Below are 16,285 nucleotides of genomic sequence, written 5' to 3'. Positions count from 1 at the left end.
CATGCAAAGTTTCAAAAGCTCCAGGAAAGCCAGGTAAAAGGGGAGACCACATTCACTTAAGGCACCAGAAAACAAGCCAGGAACACACAGGGCTAACTGGAAAGGGCATCTAGAATTAAAAAAATACAATTGCTGCAATAAAAATTAGATTGTATCAGCAAAATATATGCTGTGTAAAGCATGACAGGGAGAGACAAATAATTTACCTATTTTTATTTTAAACTTCCTCATGAACCAAAGCTCATTAAAATGCATATGTTGGTGACTAACTACTTACTGACTTCAGTGATATTCAATTCAGGCCAGGCTTTTTTTCAGAGGAAAAAAGTTCTAAAACTATTCACATCAGTAGTTTTTGGCACTTAATAGGCATCAACTTTTAAAGTACTATTTAACCAGTAGAAAAAGAGAATCCTGACACACAAGCAATGCCATACCTTGAGTTCCTGCTTGGGTTCCACATTTTTAATGGTGGTGTAATAAATGTGGTGGCCATACTGATAGGCCACTAGGTTCTGCTCCAGGTGATTTTGAGCTGGACGCACAAACATCATCCAGTTACACAGAGCCTCACTGGACAGCTCAAACCACAAGTCCTCTTGCAAGTCTCTGTCTTTTCTGTCACCCTTATCAAGAGAAACCTGTAGCAAAATCCAATTACATGTGACTGTAACTGCCTGGCAGCACTTTCAAAAGAATTTGACTTACTAAGGAAACTACAGTGCCCATGCAACTGTTACATTAGGGGAGCAATGAAGACATAGCTCATTTTCTCTTTACTAACAGAGATCCAGAAACAAGCAGAAACATATTTAGCAACAGGTAAAGATTAACTAGGGAGGCACAATGGATCCTTCCAAGGTTTTCAGGGACAAGAATCATTCATTAAAGGGGTCAGGCACAGTATGAATAAGTGACTATAACAAATGACACACAGGTAGCTGTAGCTTTAGTAGGCTACAGAAACATCAGTCAGAAGTTTCTAACTGGCAGACCCACTTTTCCTTTCATTTCTTGAGTCATAACACTGTCTCAAGCAGGAAACAGCTTTTTTTTAGCTCAACTTCTCTTGGTTGCTGGATCTGCCTATGATCACAATTTGCTTGTCAGACACTGACCATCAGAGCCCTCCTAAGACTGTGGATCTAAACCCCAACAAATAAAGGACCAATTTTTCCTAGTGAAACCAGCATGGATAAATGGATAAAAGTCACTCAAATACATTTTACCCCATACAATTACTTGGCAAGAGGAAAGGCATAAAAATATCTCCTCACCCCTACATCTTATGAATAGAAAAGTAAGAAACATATTTTGAACTGCGGTTACAACATGACATAAAAGAATGGCAGCAGAATTTCCTCAGAAGGGGCTGCTATTTTTATGTCCAGATGCTGCTTCAGCTCATGTGAGAGTGATTCACAGCCTTCCATGCTATGCACCCTATATATACATATATATAGCCTATCACCATAATGCCAGAACATTCACAGGGATTAGTGTGTCACCCTGAATAACAGAGCAAAATTGAAGCCAAAACAATCTGGGTATTTCTTAGTTACATTCAGAGATGGAAGTAACAAAATATCTCTAGTGAATTGATAAAAGTAGAGTGACAAATTAATGAAAATCAAAGCTTAGGCACAAATTGATTTCCCCTTTTCTCACCCTTACCTTCAAATGGATATAGCAGTCTTTGAGCTCAGTCTGTCTGACCAGAGGTCCTTCCACAGGCCCAAATTGTGTTCGCTTTGGGATGCGCCTTTTGGAGAACACACCTCCCAAAAACCTGTCTATGTAGAGCACCAGGGGAAGGCTGGCCCTCGCCCTGGTCAGCACAGGCCGGTTTGGGATGGGATGCAAAGGTCCATGTTTTGGACACACTGAGGGATGTGCGTTATTACACTCTTCACACCCTGCAACACAAAGGCAGAGAGGAGATGACTTTTAGGTAGACACTCACACACCAGCTCAGAGACAGCCTTATCTCTCCCTAAACATCTTTGGCTCAGCTGTGGGAACACTTATGCCAATAGTCTGTCTGTATTTCAAAATATTAGACAGGCCAGTGTCCAGCAAAATAGGAACAAATCAGCTCAGAGACTTCGCTAGAGACAGAATTTTGTCTTTTCAGTCAAGCAGCCCAATTTGAATTCACATTTCTCTGTGAATCAAGACTCACATTTACTCATTACTGCTAAAATCTGAATGTTTTTTGCCTCTCTTTACTAAAGGTCTAATGGAGAGGGAAGAAAAGAAGGGGAGGCAGGTAGTACACTACATATGACTGCACATGCTTACACAAATCATTGGGATCAAAGGGTCGAGGTGGATCTGGATCCCACTCATCCATGTCAGTGTCTTCCCCATCTTCATCCTCATCTTCATCCTCATCATCTTCCTCTTTTGTTTCTATCCTTTCCATTTGATTTTGCAGAGGTGCTAAAGAATCAGAACCATCCACAGCCTCCATAGGAGGTAACACTTGGTTATGCACCGGTAATGATGCCTGAGGAGAGAATTCATAATCAGTTCAAGCTGATTCAATAAGCAAACCACAAGGACAAGTAATGAAGGACCTTGCTAGCCTGCCCTTTCTGCTGCCTATGGTAATGGAGAGGAGGACAAGAGAAGGTGCTAAATTACTGCCAACGGATGTTTTGCATGGCTGGCTGCTGCTGATGGCCTCACTGAAAACACCTGTATTACTCCCTGGCTATACCCTGCCAAGGACTCAGTTCTCAGAAGAAACTGAACTCAGAAGTTCTTGATCCTTGCAGAAAGTTTAAAACCAAGTCCAGGCTCCGTGGATATTACCTAGAGCCTAAAGCTGTATTTTAATTTCTTTTGTACAAGTGAGAGAATCCTGCACTTTGGCGCACCATCTTCTCTTGGCAATCCAACAAAACCAATCTCCAGAGTACAAAGGTAGAGGTCAAGAAGGGGTGAGGTAATGTGGAGACTGGATATAAAGCACAGGACATGAAGAACAGTTGAGGCCCTTGCACACTTCCACTAATTTTCAAGTTTAGCCCTTTCCTTCCTTAAAAGAACTGCAACATTTGTAGTTTGGCGCATTTTTCATCACCCACAAGGTTTCTCAGGTAGAGAACAAGAAATAGTACACGCAGCAGAGCTGCCTGAAAACACTGGCAAGGAAACCCAGTGGATGTTACTGTGACAGTCAGCACTACACCTTCTGTTAACTTCACTTTTCAGCACTGACAGACTTTTAAAGTGGCTGCTCACAGAACCATCATTGAAACAGGTTTCTCTGTATATTAAATATATGATATCCTAAACACCCATACATTCCATGGCAAGACTAGGGAAGACAGTAAAATCTGCACTACACCTTTCTCAAATCTCCTCCCAGATCACTCAGCTGCATTTCCTCCCCAGAGATGATGGAGCAATGGAATCAGTGCGCTCATACATGAAAAGGAAAGGGTGCCTGGCAACTTACTCTATCTGCTTGTGGCCCCTGCTCCAGAGCCACTGGCTGGGGGGGATCAGCAACGCTGCCGAGCACAGACAGGTTGGTGGGATTCATGCTCTGAGCAGCAGCAGGCAAGAGCACCGTTACCTAAAATCACAGGCACTCATTTTAGCACTGCAGCATTTCCATCAGTCACTTAACACATGGGCAGGGCCCGGCATGCACAGCTCCCTTGAGCCCTGCACTCTACTCAAAAACTGCTGCATTCCCATGATTTTTGGGGTTCAAATAGGGATAATGGGCTTGGACAGAACCTGCAGCTCCTGGGACAAAGGGAAAGACTTAAATCTATAGACTTTGCAATTTCTGAATTACCTATTACATATTTTTAAATTAAGGTCCTGGGTTCAATTGCACTAAAAACAGATGTTAGGAGCTCTTTAGCTCTTGGTAAAACCAGTGATTTGGGGTCTCTTTTCCTCTACACCCAAATTTACTTTCATTTTCAAGGGAAAAGGTAAAGAAGGACTAAAAAACATTTCCTCATTTTTTGACTTTTTCCTTCCTCAACCAAACCTTGCTGATGGCTGAGGAGTTTAGAAGTAGATAAGCTTTAAGATCCCTTCCAATCCAAATAATTCGGTGATTCTATGATCCAGGCTCCATAAAAACCAAGATGGTGTATTGACCTCATGAGATGATCAACCTCTCAAAAAAGAGGTTCCCAACAATTATTTTTCTTTACATTTGGTCAAACTGTATATTTTTGTTTACATACTTTTTTTGGTGCTGTAACAAGCTAATTAATGCATATTACATTGTTTTCATCCATTCAGCAATAAAACAAAGCACAACTAAGGAATCACCTTATTTGTGCCTTGCTTTATTGCTGAATCCCTAGGAATCACCTTTCCTGCCTTTTGTTTCCTGCTTATCTATACAGGGATTTGCCACCATTTTTTCACGTGACTTTTCATCCTTCTCTACAGCTGATATCGTGTGGCTTCTAGTCTGTGTCTCTGACTGTGAAGCAGCTTTTTGCTAAAATCCAAGCTCTTGCCTCTCTGCGGAGTGCTTAATAAATATCAGATAAAACAGAGAACAGTGCATTGGGCCAGCAGCAAGGGAGCAGACAACAAAATTCATAATGTAAGCACTTGGTCTTAGTACTTTAAACTAGTTGCTTTGTTTAAAGAGGTATTAAGAGTATTTTATGAAACTCCTGAAAAACAACAGCAAAAAGACTTCAAGGAATGGTGCAACAGTGAGGATGAAGCCACCATGACAGTCTGGTATTGACAGTCCTGAAGCCAAGCGGCAACAAAGAGGCATCATTATTCCTCCAGTGTGCCAGCAAGGATAGGGTCATACAGATCTGGATCTATTTGTACCCCCTATTAGCTTTGCCTACTACTAATCACACCAAACATACCCTTACTTGCACTTCCATGTCAGGCACTGCATGGATTATGGGCATTATTTTTAAAAAACTCTCACTTTCTTTCTACAATAAAGTTTCTTCTGAAAGACAAGAGGAACTTTAATTATTATTTTATCATTAGTTGTCAGTTCAGGGATGTCCCACATGAAATGCTGCTGTAAAAACAGCTGCACAGGCAGAAGTTGATATAGTGAGGGATTAACTGTTCACCAAAAAATTAATATCTATGTTAGGACTGCTATCAGACTGTGTTGGAATGGAGGACAGGCTGAGGACAAGGCCTGAGGACAAGGCAAGTGCTTCTGGAATAATAACAGTGGATCACCTGTGTTGGAACTCCCATCTGCACTGTGTACAAATAATCTCTAATTAATCATACATTTGTTAAATGAGCTTTAAGACAATTAAATTAAATAAGAATTTCTCGCTTTTTAATGCAAGGAAATGGATGGAGCAAAAAATTCAAGAACAAAACTCCAGAGAATAAGAAGAATGAGAAGACAGGCAACACCTTTATTGTGTTAGTCATTGCTTTCCATCTGTGCCTCAACCATTTAGAAAATTTGTTTTCAGCACAGATTCAATCTCTCACTCTGCCCCAAGACTGTCAATAAACACACATTTTAATGATGGCTTTGGTAATGATTCAGAACTAGTACATCCATTCACACATGTCATTAAAGACTCACCAAGCAGAAACGATTTTAAGTCTATGACAAGCAGAGAATTCCAACCAGAGATCTGAAAGCACCTGTCTACAGCTGATTATCATAGCCCAGTCCCCAAAGATACCAGTAAGAGTTAATAACAACTTCCCCATCCATGATGGATGTAAAAAGAATAGGAAAAATCATCACAACCTTATAAACACAGGCTGCAGTTTTATTTTTTTCCAGCCCACCTCACACTGGCAAGCCCACCACACCTGACAGGGGAGCCGGTCACTGAACTTCTTCAGGTTTCACTTAATTTCCTGTGACATTTCTAGTAAACCTAGAATTTAATCTAATTTTTCTATCCCTCAAAAGCCTTCTGTGGACTCCAAGGCATTTGGATCAGAACCTGTATGAGGACAACTAAAAACACCACCTTTCCAAAATGGCACATTCAGATGACATCAGCCACATGTGCTGCAGGGACACTGCTGAAAGATTTTTTCATGCTATGTGGGGCAGTAAATTAGAATTTTTGCTGAATATGAATTAAAGAGAATAAACTCAAAATAATTCTTAACTTTTACCGTCACTCATGCTCAAGGTGGTCAGGCCTGGCCTTGATCAGGATAACAGCACAAGACTAAGATGTCACTGGACAACTTCAAAAACAGCTCATTACCCTCCTGCATCACATGAATGTCCCTTTACCTTCCCTAACTGTTCCCTCAAAATATTAGGCCCAAAATGAATAATATCTCTTCCTTACCTGCTGGGTGGTAGCATCCTGTTGGACGTAAGCCACTTGGGACGGATCTGTAAACAGAGTCTAGACAGAGTGAAAAAGGCTTATCAAACCAGCCATGGGGGTTTTTACTCCCAACTCACACAAAAGTTATCCTGCCATTATGAAACAACCCACACTGGAGTCTTTGTCAACAGCTTCTAACCTGCCCGTTACCACCGCAAACTACGTCAACTTATCCAAGTAAACCTATATACATGGAAATTTAAAATTAGGTAATGCTCCATAAAGAGTTAATGTATTTATGTGGCACTTTGCATCTGCATAGCTAAAGTGTTTCACAGATTTTATTTTTTTTATTTACCAAAATCACTTTGTCAGTTGTTGATTTGATAAAATCTGTAGGATGAAATTCAGTAGCTCTATCTATGCCCTTAATGTGTAACACTTAAAAGCAGGATAGAAAGTAACTGTGAGCTTTTTCTTCCTGAAAATTTACAACTATCATGTACATCCTATATAAGAATTTGATATGGCCAGGATGCTGTTTAATTTCAGAGAAGCCATGCCAACTTTGGTATTCTGCAAGAACAGCCCTGACAGAATCCCAGGAAATGCAAGACTAAGGATTGACTGAGGCCAGCCTGCCTTAGCCAAAACTTGAAATATCTGAGTTTGCAGCAGCCTGGCTACAATAAAATAAAGCATGATATAATACAAATTCCTTTAGCATTGTGATAATTTCATCTTAGATGCAAGAAGACTGTCTGAATACTACATATCTTTTGAGACAATGGCTGCATTTAGAGTTTTGGAGTTAGTTGGCCAGTAACTTCCTGATAGATATCCTCTCAGGACATCCCTTCACACAGAAGCTGGTTTTCTGGGACAGCTGACAGGTACACAAGACACAATGTGCCACATGAGGCCCTGCCAGCACAACAGGGGTGCCAGGGACGTGCACTTTGCAGCACAGCTAATCTGCTCTGTCAGCAAAGATATTATAAAACACTCTGGACAAAGCGAGCCTGTTCCTTTTTAATCTGTCCACACAGAAGCAGAGATGCATAGCATATTGACCCGATATAAACATATGCTGCAAGGAATAAAGGCTGTTTGATACGATTATGCAGAAGAAAATTAATATAAAAGATCTATAAAATCAGCAACTCTGCAGAGACCACAAAATTACGTTGAATAAACAGAGATGCTCTGCAAAAAGACATGACTGTTATTGTAACTATCAATTATGACAACTGTACTACACAAAACAAAGACTCTTCCAGAAGGAATATAGATGGCTCTTAGCTTTTTACTGGATACAAGAGGCAGAACTACTGGTGAATTATCCATGTTCTGGAAAACACCTCTGAGTAAATTATAATCTCATCCACTTCAGTGAAATAACCAGCATTTCATTATTCATAGCCTCACCATCCTTTGACAAGCAGATTTGCACATTAGACAAATGAACAGCATGAAGTCCCTGCTCAGCAGTGGGCAGAGAAAACTGCTGGGAGCGACTGCCTGCTATTTTCCAGTCATACCACTTGGCTGGTAACTGGCCTTCATCCCAAACAAGATTGTTGTGTTTTCTAGGTGCCAAAACCAGGGTGGGCTCAGAACCACACGTGCCTGCGTAGCTTCCACGGGGTGGATGTAAACGAGGGTGTGCTCCGAGGTGTCCACAGAGGTGTAGGAGGTGCCGTCAGCCGTGTAAACCACCTGCTGGGCAGGGCCGCGCTCCTGCTCGTCACTGTACATGATCTGGGCCACCGCTCCCCCCTCGGGGACAAAGTGCACCTGGGGAACAAACAGATCCTGGACTCGCACCAACATAGGCCGGTGGGACGCAGCACCAGAGTCACGGGGTGCCTTGGAAAGCAGAGACAACTTGTGTCCCAACTCATCTGAATGCAGTGAAAAACACAGATTTCAAATCTCACTCAATTATTCCATCAGTAGAAATCTGGACACAACTCCCATCAGTGTATGGTTTTACTTTACTGCTACAAAGGGCACCCACCCATACTTAGTTCTTGCATGATGCTTCAGAAATTTGTAAGGGAACAAGTTCATATTTGAACTAATGTATCTATTAAATGTATTGGGCTATTGTTTCCCTTTATGCTCATATCCCTTTCACGATTTATGGTAATTATTTCATTCAGCTAGTTCTGTAGCTGGAGGTAATTTTTGCTGTCTGATGAGAGGCTAATGGAATTTATTAACTCTGATACTCCTCAAGATATAGTATTGCAGTTCTCAAAGTCAGCAGTAGGGCACATTAGACTGCTTCTCTGTGGTATGTATGCAGCATCAGTAGAAAATTCAACTATTTAAACAGACAAACCTATACCTAAAAACATTAAGCACAGATTCCAAGGACTACTGGAACAAGTTATGTCTAGGGCAGAACTTCAAATCTAAACAGGTCAATTTTACCAGAACATTATGATCATAACTGATGATCATATAAAAATTATATATATATATATATTAAATGAGCCAGAATACTGGATTCCAGTGTCAATAGGCTCTTGCCATCATTTACATGTTGAAAAGCATTTTCAGTGCATGGGAAAAATAGGACAGTGAGCAGGAAATCTAGTTTGAATACAAGTATTCATAGTCACATAAAATTCTTTCACATAAAATGATACCACAGTTACATATTTTATTTTGTTTCAGTTTTTAGCTTATGCTTCAGAAGACACCTGGTACTCCTCCGTGGATGCTCAGTGTGGATTGTGTACAATAGATCTTCTCACAAACACTATAATTTCACATTTGGAAAGCCCTCTGCAAATACTCATTAAGCCTTAAAACTGCCATGTGCAAACAGCAGCATGGTTATCCCACTGCAGAATGAAGGGAACACAGGCCATTGAAAACTGCCTTTCTCTGCAAATTTTAAAGCTGGAAATTACTAAGAGACCAAATTTCTCAGCTTGTGGGTCAAATACCATGCAGCACCCTTTTCCTATCATACTTAAAAGAGTAAATCAATTTACAGAATTCTAGAAATTCCCAGCTGTGTTGTCTCAGAGGCAGAGGGACAAGCTGTATACTGCAGAACCTGAAAGAATTAAAACTGCAGAATTAAAACTGCATTAGTCACTTACAATTAATATTTCTCCTTTCCTCACTATCCAGATGTCTGTCTGGAAAAAATTACTCGTATTACTTTCCCCAGGGTCCACCCACAGTTCCATCTGATTCAAATGATGCCACCAAAATCGGCTGCCACAGACCAAGATTTTGCTCATTACTCTGAACACCCTTTACTCTCCCACATGGTAATAAATGTATTTGGATACAAACTTCTACAGCCACTGCTTAGTTTTGTTCAGCTCATTTCAGAGCTCTGTGTCTTCACTGCTGCGGTTTGCACAGTTCAGTTTCTGAAGCTTTAACCCTAAATCACCACAGAAATGTTTGTATTTCTGCTCAAACGAAAGCTGAGCTTCTAGACTCTAAATCAGGGCTGAATGGGAACTAACCCATCCCACTAATCCCAATTCAGCCCAAGCAGAAGTGGAGCTCTGGCTAATCACCTGAGCAGTGTGCTGTTCCTGTCCTGCAGACTCAGTCCACACCTGAGGACTTTCCTCTTTCAAGTCCATCTCCTCCCTGCCTGTGTGCTCCATGAGGAGAAGGAGACCTACTGGAGTAATATCTGGCTGAAGGGATTCATCTGTTCATTGTGTTTCTGCTTCCAGAAGACAAGGTGTTCTTCAGCAACATGGCTGTAAAAAAACAGAGAACAGAGACATTAAAACCAGCATGACACATGGCATGGAGCTATGAGGGATTTATTATTATCCAGTAACACAGACTAAAGCAGGTTTGGCTTTATAAACACCTCCTACAAGACCCAAATACCTTAAGTTATGGGAGCAAGGGAACAGAAATCTGATCTCACTGAGCATGGTCAAGTCCTACTGTTTGCCACTTTCCATATCCCATTAAGGAGGAAACAAATCAACCATTGCACCACTTGCACCAAAAGATTACACTGAATTCTTCCTTCATCTCTTTCCTTGGCCACAGGCCATCCACATCACCTTCTCCTCATTGTCCTTCTGGCACCTACAGGCCTAGAAATCAATAAATAACGCAAAAAACGGACCTGAGGCTTCCAACAAGAAAACACTATGTTCAGAGATGCATCACCAGTTCCTCAGTTTGCCTGAATGATGTTTTGTTTCATCACCAACTGGTTTTCCATGTACAGACAGATTTGACCTTGGACAAAACCCCAGTCCCAGGTTAGCAGAGTGTTACAAGAGCCAACTACTAAAAGGGAACAATGAAACTTCAACTCTCAAAGATCCCAACAAACTGCTTCCAAGCTTGGTTTTATTCACCTCTTGCAATTTTACTGGGGCCTCTCAATCTGCCATTGTGATCCCAGAAGGGGAGTTTTCAGCTCTAGTGATTGAGTCGGTGGTTCAGCACCCTCCCAATCCTTCGTCTCTAATGCCGTATTAAATCATAGGCCAGGAATTAGCATGAGGCTGAGCCCATTTCATTTCTCAGCTACTCCAATTAACTTTATTTTATATCCAGTGCCTCGCTGGGCTGATCCAATGCCAGTACCCATCTGTGCACCAGGAAGGAAGCAGAAGGCTCCTTGCTGATGCTTTCATTCATTTGCATTTTAAATGCAAATTATTTTAGTCATAATTTATCCCTATAAATGCTAGCATTCGGCTTGTCATTGACAAACTGAAAAATAGATAAAGAGAGGTAAAAAAAGCAGCAGGCACTTTATAAATCCTCCTAATTCTGCCAGCAAGGATTAAGCCATGCAGACCTGAGCACTGGCTGTTCCACTGGGCCTGGCCAGCACGGATAAATCATCAGGGCAGGAAAATCTCAGGCTAATGTCACTGAACTGTGCGGTGGAGCAAAAAAATCAGATTACTTACATATACACAAAGAAAAACAGTGGGAAAGACATTTCTGGGCATTGCTAGACACCAAGTCTTGCTGTTACTGGTGACTGGAGTTAACGCTTGCTGTCTCATGCTGAGCAACCCAGCACATGGGAGCCCCACAAAAGCAGACACTGAGGAAATGTTCTGACTTTCTCTTATATCCAAACATCTCCAGTTATGGGAATATAGGGGCAGAAACCTCATCTCCATTAATATTGCTTGATACAAAACATCACCAAAAAGCACTTAGGAGAAAAATTAAAATAAAATCTATGTACCAGCATTCAATGCCTGAGTTTAGTATGAACAAATTAACTGCAGCAAACATGAGTGATAAAAAACCAGCCTTGTCTTCAAAGTGTGGAAGGTCAGGGCAATTTACAGATAAATATTATTTATTTATATATCCAAGCGCACACATGCTCTGATCTATAAATAAATACCATCCATCCCTACAGAGAACCTTTCTCCTAGCTACTTGTTATGTTATTAAGGATTAAAAAGTCGGGAATTTCCCATACCTAATCCTACCTCATTCACTGATCTCCTTCACTCATTTTATCAGGTATAGGTTCTTTATTCAGAATATATAAATATATACATATATCAGGTATATGATCGCCTCTACCCATGCGAAACATGACAGCATTTATGTCAGTAACACACTGTGAACAACTTCTTTGCAAAATGTAACACCTATCCTGTTGATATTTTTCAGCTGGTTTACCCACAACAGCTCTTTTCCTAGACAGCCAGTATTAATCAAGGGCCAATTCAGGTAATTGCACTAACAGTAGCCAGTAGTTTAATAAATTACCTGACTGCTTAGAAAACTAAAAATACAAAATAAATATTAGAGGTTTCAATTTGGGGTAGTTTGACTTTTTAAAACAAATATAATTATCCTGTTAAAAAGCAAGCAATTACATTATCTACTAATTGAATTAAGAGAAAGGCTCAGTTCTGGCTAATTCCACATGGTGCAACCTGTAGCAGAATTTTTGGCTGACCTTCCCCATGAGCAGACAATGAAGGTCTGAAGGAAGATGCTGACTCACTCCTGCAGAGTCATTTTGGCACAGATAACTTACAACTTGAGTACAAAGGAGACTGAAGGGTTCAGGCAGGGTCTTTAAAAGACAAAACTGGGAATTAAGAATCATCTCTGAAAAAAGAAGTACCCAAAAAGTTGCAAAGGAAAGCAGAAGACAGTCATTTCATGGTTCTGAAAGTTAGCACTAACTTTTAATCTTGGGGGAAAATAAAGCAAGGCTGAACCAAGTTCAGTGCCCCAGTGCTGCAGATTCTATAAACAGTCCAGTTATTGCTGTTCTTGACAGAAATGAAAATAAGAAACAGCGCAGCCCAGCCAATTGTGCAGCAATAAGGAACAATATTAAGAACCACAGGCTTTGCTGATGCTTTCAACTTCTGTACTTCCAAATTCATCCTAGGATTGACCTCTGGTATGCATTCCCTCAGTATGTCTGTAATCATGAAAACACACTGAAAAGCACATTTCCCTGGAAACATGCATGTGCTGAGAAAGAAGACAATGCAGGAGGAGACAGGCTGTGTCCCAGAGAGGTCACAGGGAGCCAGAGGGGCAGGAGGCAGGAGCAAGTGTTGAAATTCAGCTGTGAAACAAGGCCAGGAGCTGGAAAAATCTTACCCAAAGTCACTGACAATAGAACTGCCACAAACACCAACACCTGAGCAAGTTTTCTGACACCAATGACAAGAAGACCACACTAACTACGCTCACTGATCTTTCATAGGATGCTCCTCCTCATGAATCCTGCACAATCTTATTTCCTACCCTAGATACACCCCCTCAATTACAGCCCTGACACTAACAGCCCACAGTGTCTTGAAATGTTGACCATTTCCCTGTGGTCTTCTCTCAGCTTTGGCAGTTTTTTAGCAGAAATAAATGTGAAATTTTGGACATAAGCATTGCCAAATCACTGGCATGCAGGGAGTGCTGTTTGCTTGCTGTCCACACTCTTTGCCCATGGATTATCTTTGGCAATTGTTGATTTTTCTCACTGTATTGAACACATCAGACATTTTCAGACAAGCTAAATAAACACCAAGACATGCACCTCGATGGGAAGCTCTGCTGTATCAAAGGGATTACCATAAGAATCTGTGTAACAGAAATTGAAACTCAATCGCAGAAATCCTAAAAGAAAAAAAGATAATTAAAGATAAAAGGCATTGTAATAGGATAAACTCAGTTTTTTCTCAGTATTCAGAAAGTAGGCTACATTTTGTAAGAAAAATCCATGTAGAAGTTTAGTAAAACAGTAATCTAAACAGCTTGCTTAAACTCATGTTAAATTTACATGTTATGTATGTCACAACTATATTCTCTCCACTATAAGAGGCCTGGCTCAAATATAATTCAAAATTTTTTTTGTAAGTTCTTACTTTACTGGAAGTAGAGACATTTAGTCAATTACGAAACATCACCCAATAATCACCCAAAATTCCACCAGCACCCCAATGTTTTCATACAATCCAATGAGCATCACAAACATGAGCAATAAGCAATGCCAGTGGGAGCTGTTAAAGCATTTGCAGTGACTGCAGATGCAGCATTTTCCTCCCCAAACGACAGGCATGCCTCACCCTGTCTGTGCTGGGTGATGACACAAGCTGAAACAGTCACAGGCACAACTAAATGGTACAAAGATAGTCCAGTGGTGAGGCAGTGACAGCCCTGTGTCACGATATATTGTGTGAATCACGACACAACACGATTGAAGAACCAGCACAGCTCCTCTGACTTTGAAATATCTCCTCTAGTGGAGCATTAGCTCATTCTGAGCTGTTCAAGTAAATTAACCATCCCTTCAGGATAACATAGGTTTGTCTCAGAACACCATTCACATTTACCTTCCTTTTCTCAACACCTTCTGGGACCTGTTGCTGTCACAGACCTACAGCCATCTCTCTTTACACTTTTTTTAAAGGTTTTACACTTTACATCCAATCCAGAAAATGTCATTAATGACAAAATTTCTCCTCTGCTGTTCCTGATGCCTCAAAAGCATCTTGGTGTCATTGTCTGACATTTCTTCTTTTTTCTTGGAAATCATGCTTAAAACCTCCTTTTGACCTTGGCAACACTCTCCAACTCCTCCCTCCTGCTCCTGTGGGACAGTGTTTTCTCTGGAGCTGTATTATTAAATCAGCAGCTTCCCATGAACTGCATTCAGTTCCAGAGGATGGGAAAGCACTACTCAGAGGGGCAAAGCACCTCATTTGCCTACCCAACAGCAATGTATTTGTTAGCTCTGCTGCCTCAGAGCACCCTGAGCCACCACAGCCCCACGTGTGTCCCCTTACAGCTGCATGCATGATCCCCCCACAAACACTCAAGAGTGAACAGCGCTGTAAGAGAAAACCACTAACAGCAAAGTCACTGCTGGTTTGTGTTTGGTATCCAAGTGTTTTAAACACAAGGTAAACCCAGTGAACTCATCTAGGGCTTCAAAGGTAAGCTCTGAAAGTCAGAAAAAAACACCACAAAAAAAAATTAGAATCAACAATAACCATATTTTCTTGGCAAATTTGCTATTAAAGAATGGCAATTTCTTTCAATGTTATGACTACACAAGAATATACAGAGACAAAATCTCTGGGGACTTCATCTGCAGCAACCTCTGTGAGGTTCACTAAGGGCATTCTGCTGAAAAATCCAAGCCAGTGGCTGCCAAACACTCATTTTTGCCCCTTCTCTGGGATGAGAAAGGGGGATATTAAAGCAGAGGAAGGGGAAAAGACCACCTCCCTGCTCAGGGAGGAATAAAGGCACTCAGTATCTCAAATGAGAATGCACTTTACAAAAATGGTGCATAAACCAGCTAATGTGATTTACTCCCCAGTGTAAAAAAGCCTTGCCATAGCCTGAGGTTCCCTGCAGCAATAACAGCAGGGACTATTGGCTAAATCCTCCCACGACTGAGCTCACTGACAACTGAGCATCACCCCAGCCATGTGCAAGGGCACCAAGATTGGTACAAAAGGAGTTTTACGATTCTGAGTCTTCCTCCAGCTTTTAGTATGAAAATGATTTATGATGCTAAAAAGGAACATCACATTTGCCAGCAAAAAGCTTTACCCACACTTAATTATCCTAGTTTGCCTAGAAGGCAGAGCCAATGCATTTCCTGAGATCCTTTAGCAGGAACATGCTTTCACTGCTGCAAGAAGGTTTCTAACCTCATTGAGGAGGACTGTTGTCACCTCTTCTGCATTCCCATCCATCACAGGCACATACTGTTTCAAGGAGCTCTGGTCCTGGTGCATTTTGTGTGAATGGTATCAATCAGGTCACGTAAAACCACATTTTTTATGTTTTACTGGAGAGTTAAAAATGGAAATCATACTAGGGCTGGGACAGCAAGAATTATTTATCTCCACAAAGGGAAAACTGGCTTCAATTTATTTTGTCATACAATAAATAGAAGAGCTCAGCCAAACACCAACTTACTCTTTGCTGCCATTGTACATAATGAGTCTATCTCCTTATGGCACATCCACCATCAAAGCAACAATGAGCTGGGAAAGATCTCTTAGACCAAGGCCAGACTGCTTGACATGGCAGTTCCAGCCCTTTTCCTAAAGGGACAGTGCCCAGGCACTGAAGGTGACAGCACAACAGCCTGATGTAACTATTCTCTCAGAACTTACTGGGTAAGTAGCTGAAGATCCATTTCTAACAGAGAACACAGGAGAGAATCCAGCCTGAGCACAGGCTAATATCCTCCTGGGAGCTACCTAGGCTGTGTTTAGACACCTACTCAGAGATGCTCCAAGGACATCTCTCTTGAGTCCTAATTTTTGTATAATAAAGTATTTCTCACACTGTCCTCTCTCTCAGTGGGCAAAGACTCAACTTCATTACTTTCTACATATGCAAATCTCTTCTTTAGTCACCTCTCTTCCCATTTGCTCAACATCTACATAGCCACTCCAGCAACTGATTTCTTCCTCCCACCCTCAGTTTCCTGAATCTCTGGCCATGTTCCCCATGTTCTTGTCTTCCCAATGTTT

At 41.2% G+C, this 16,285-nt stretch overlaps 1 protein-coding gene across 6 annotated transcripts in view; it reads right to left on the bottom strand.

The window, feature by feature from the left end:
- PRDM10 (PR/SET domain 10) overlaps nt 1-16,285 on the bottom strand; it is a 57,250-nt gene that overhangs the window by 22,429 nt on the left and 18,536 nt on the right. For 4 of the 6 annotated variants that reach the window (XM_054292908.1, XM_054292910.1, XM_054292909.1 and 1 more), the window contains 7 exons: nt 9,836-10,027; nt 7,914-8,081; nt 6,303-6,362; nt 3,467-3,586; nt 2,302-2,509; nt 1,675-1,916; nt 438-641 (listed from right to left, as the gene is read on the bottom strand). In XM_054292908.1, coding sequence (XP_054148883.1) covers nt 438-641; nt 1,675-1,916; nt 2,302-2,509; nt 3,467-3,586; nt 6,303-6,362; nt 7,914-8,081; nt 9,836-9,928 — 1,095 coding nt within the window. In that variant the 5' untranslated portion in view covers nt 9,929-10,027. Of the gene's footprint in view, nt 1-437; nt 642-1,674; nt 1,917-2,301; nt 2,510-3,466; nt 3,587-6,302; nt 6,363-7,913; nt 8,082-9,835; nt 10,028-13,326; nt 13,407-15,451; nt 15,588-16,285 lie in introns of those variants that run through there. The other 2 variants (XM_054292906.1, XM_054292907.1) reach the window with 2 other exon arrangements.

This window comes from Melozone crissalis, unplaced genomic scaffold (assembly GCF_028551555.1).
Source record: "Melozone crissalis strain CALT ecotype California unplaced genomic scaffold, PUWL_Pcris_2 ptg000120l_1, whole genome shotgun sequence".
Taxonomy (NCBI): Eukaryota; Metazoa; Chordata; class Aves; order Passeriformes; family Passerellidae; genus Melozone; species Melozone crissalis.
Note: the sequence above shows the minus strand (reverse complement) of the source record. Positions and strands in the feature narration are given on the sequence as shown.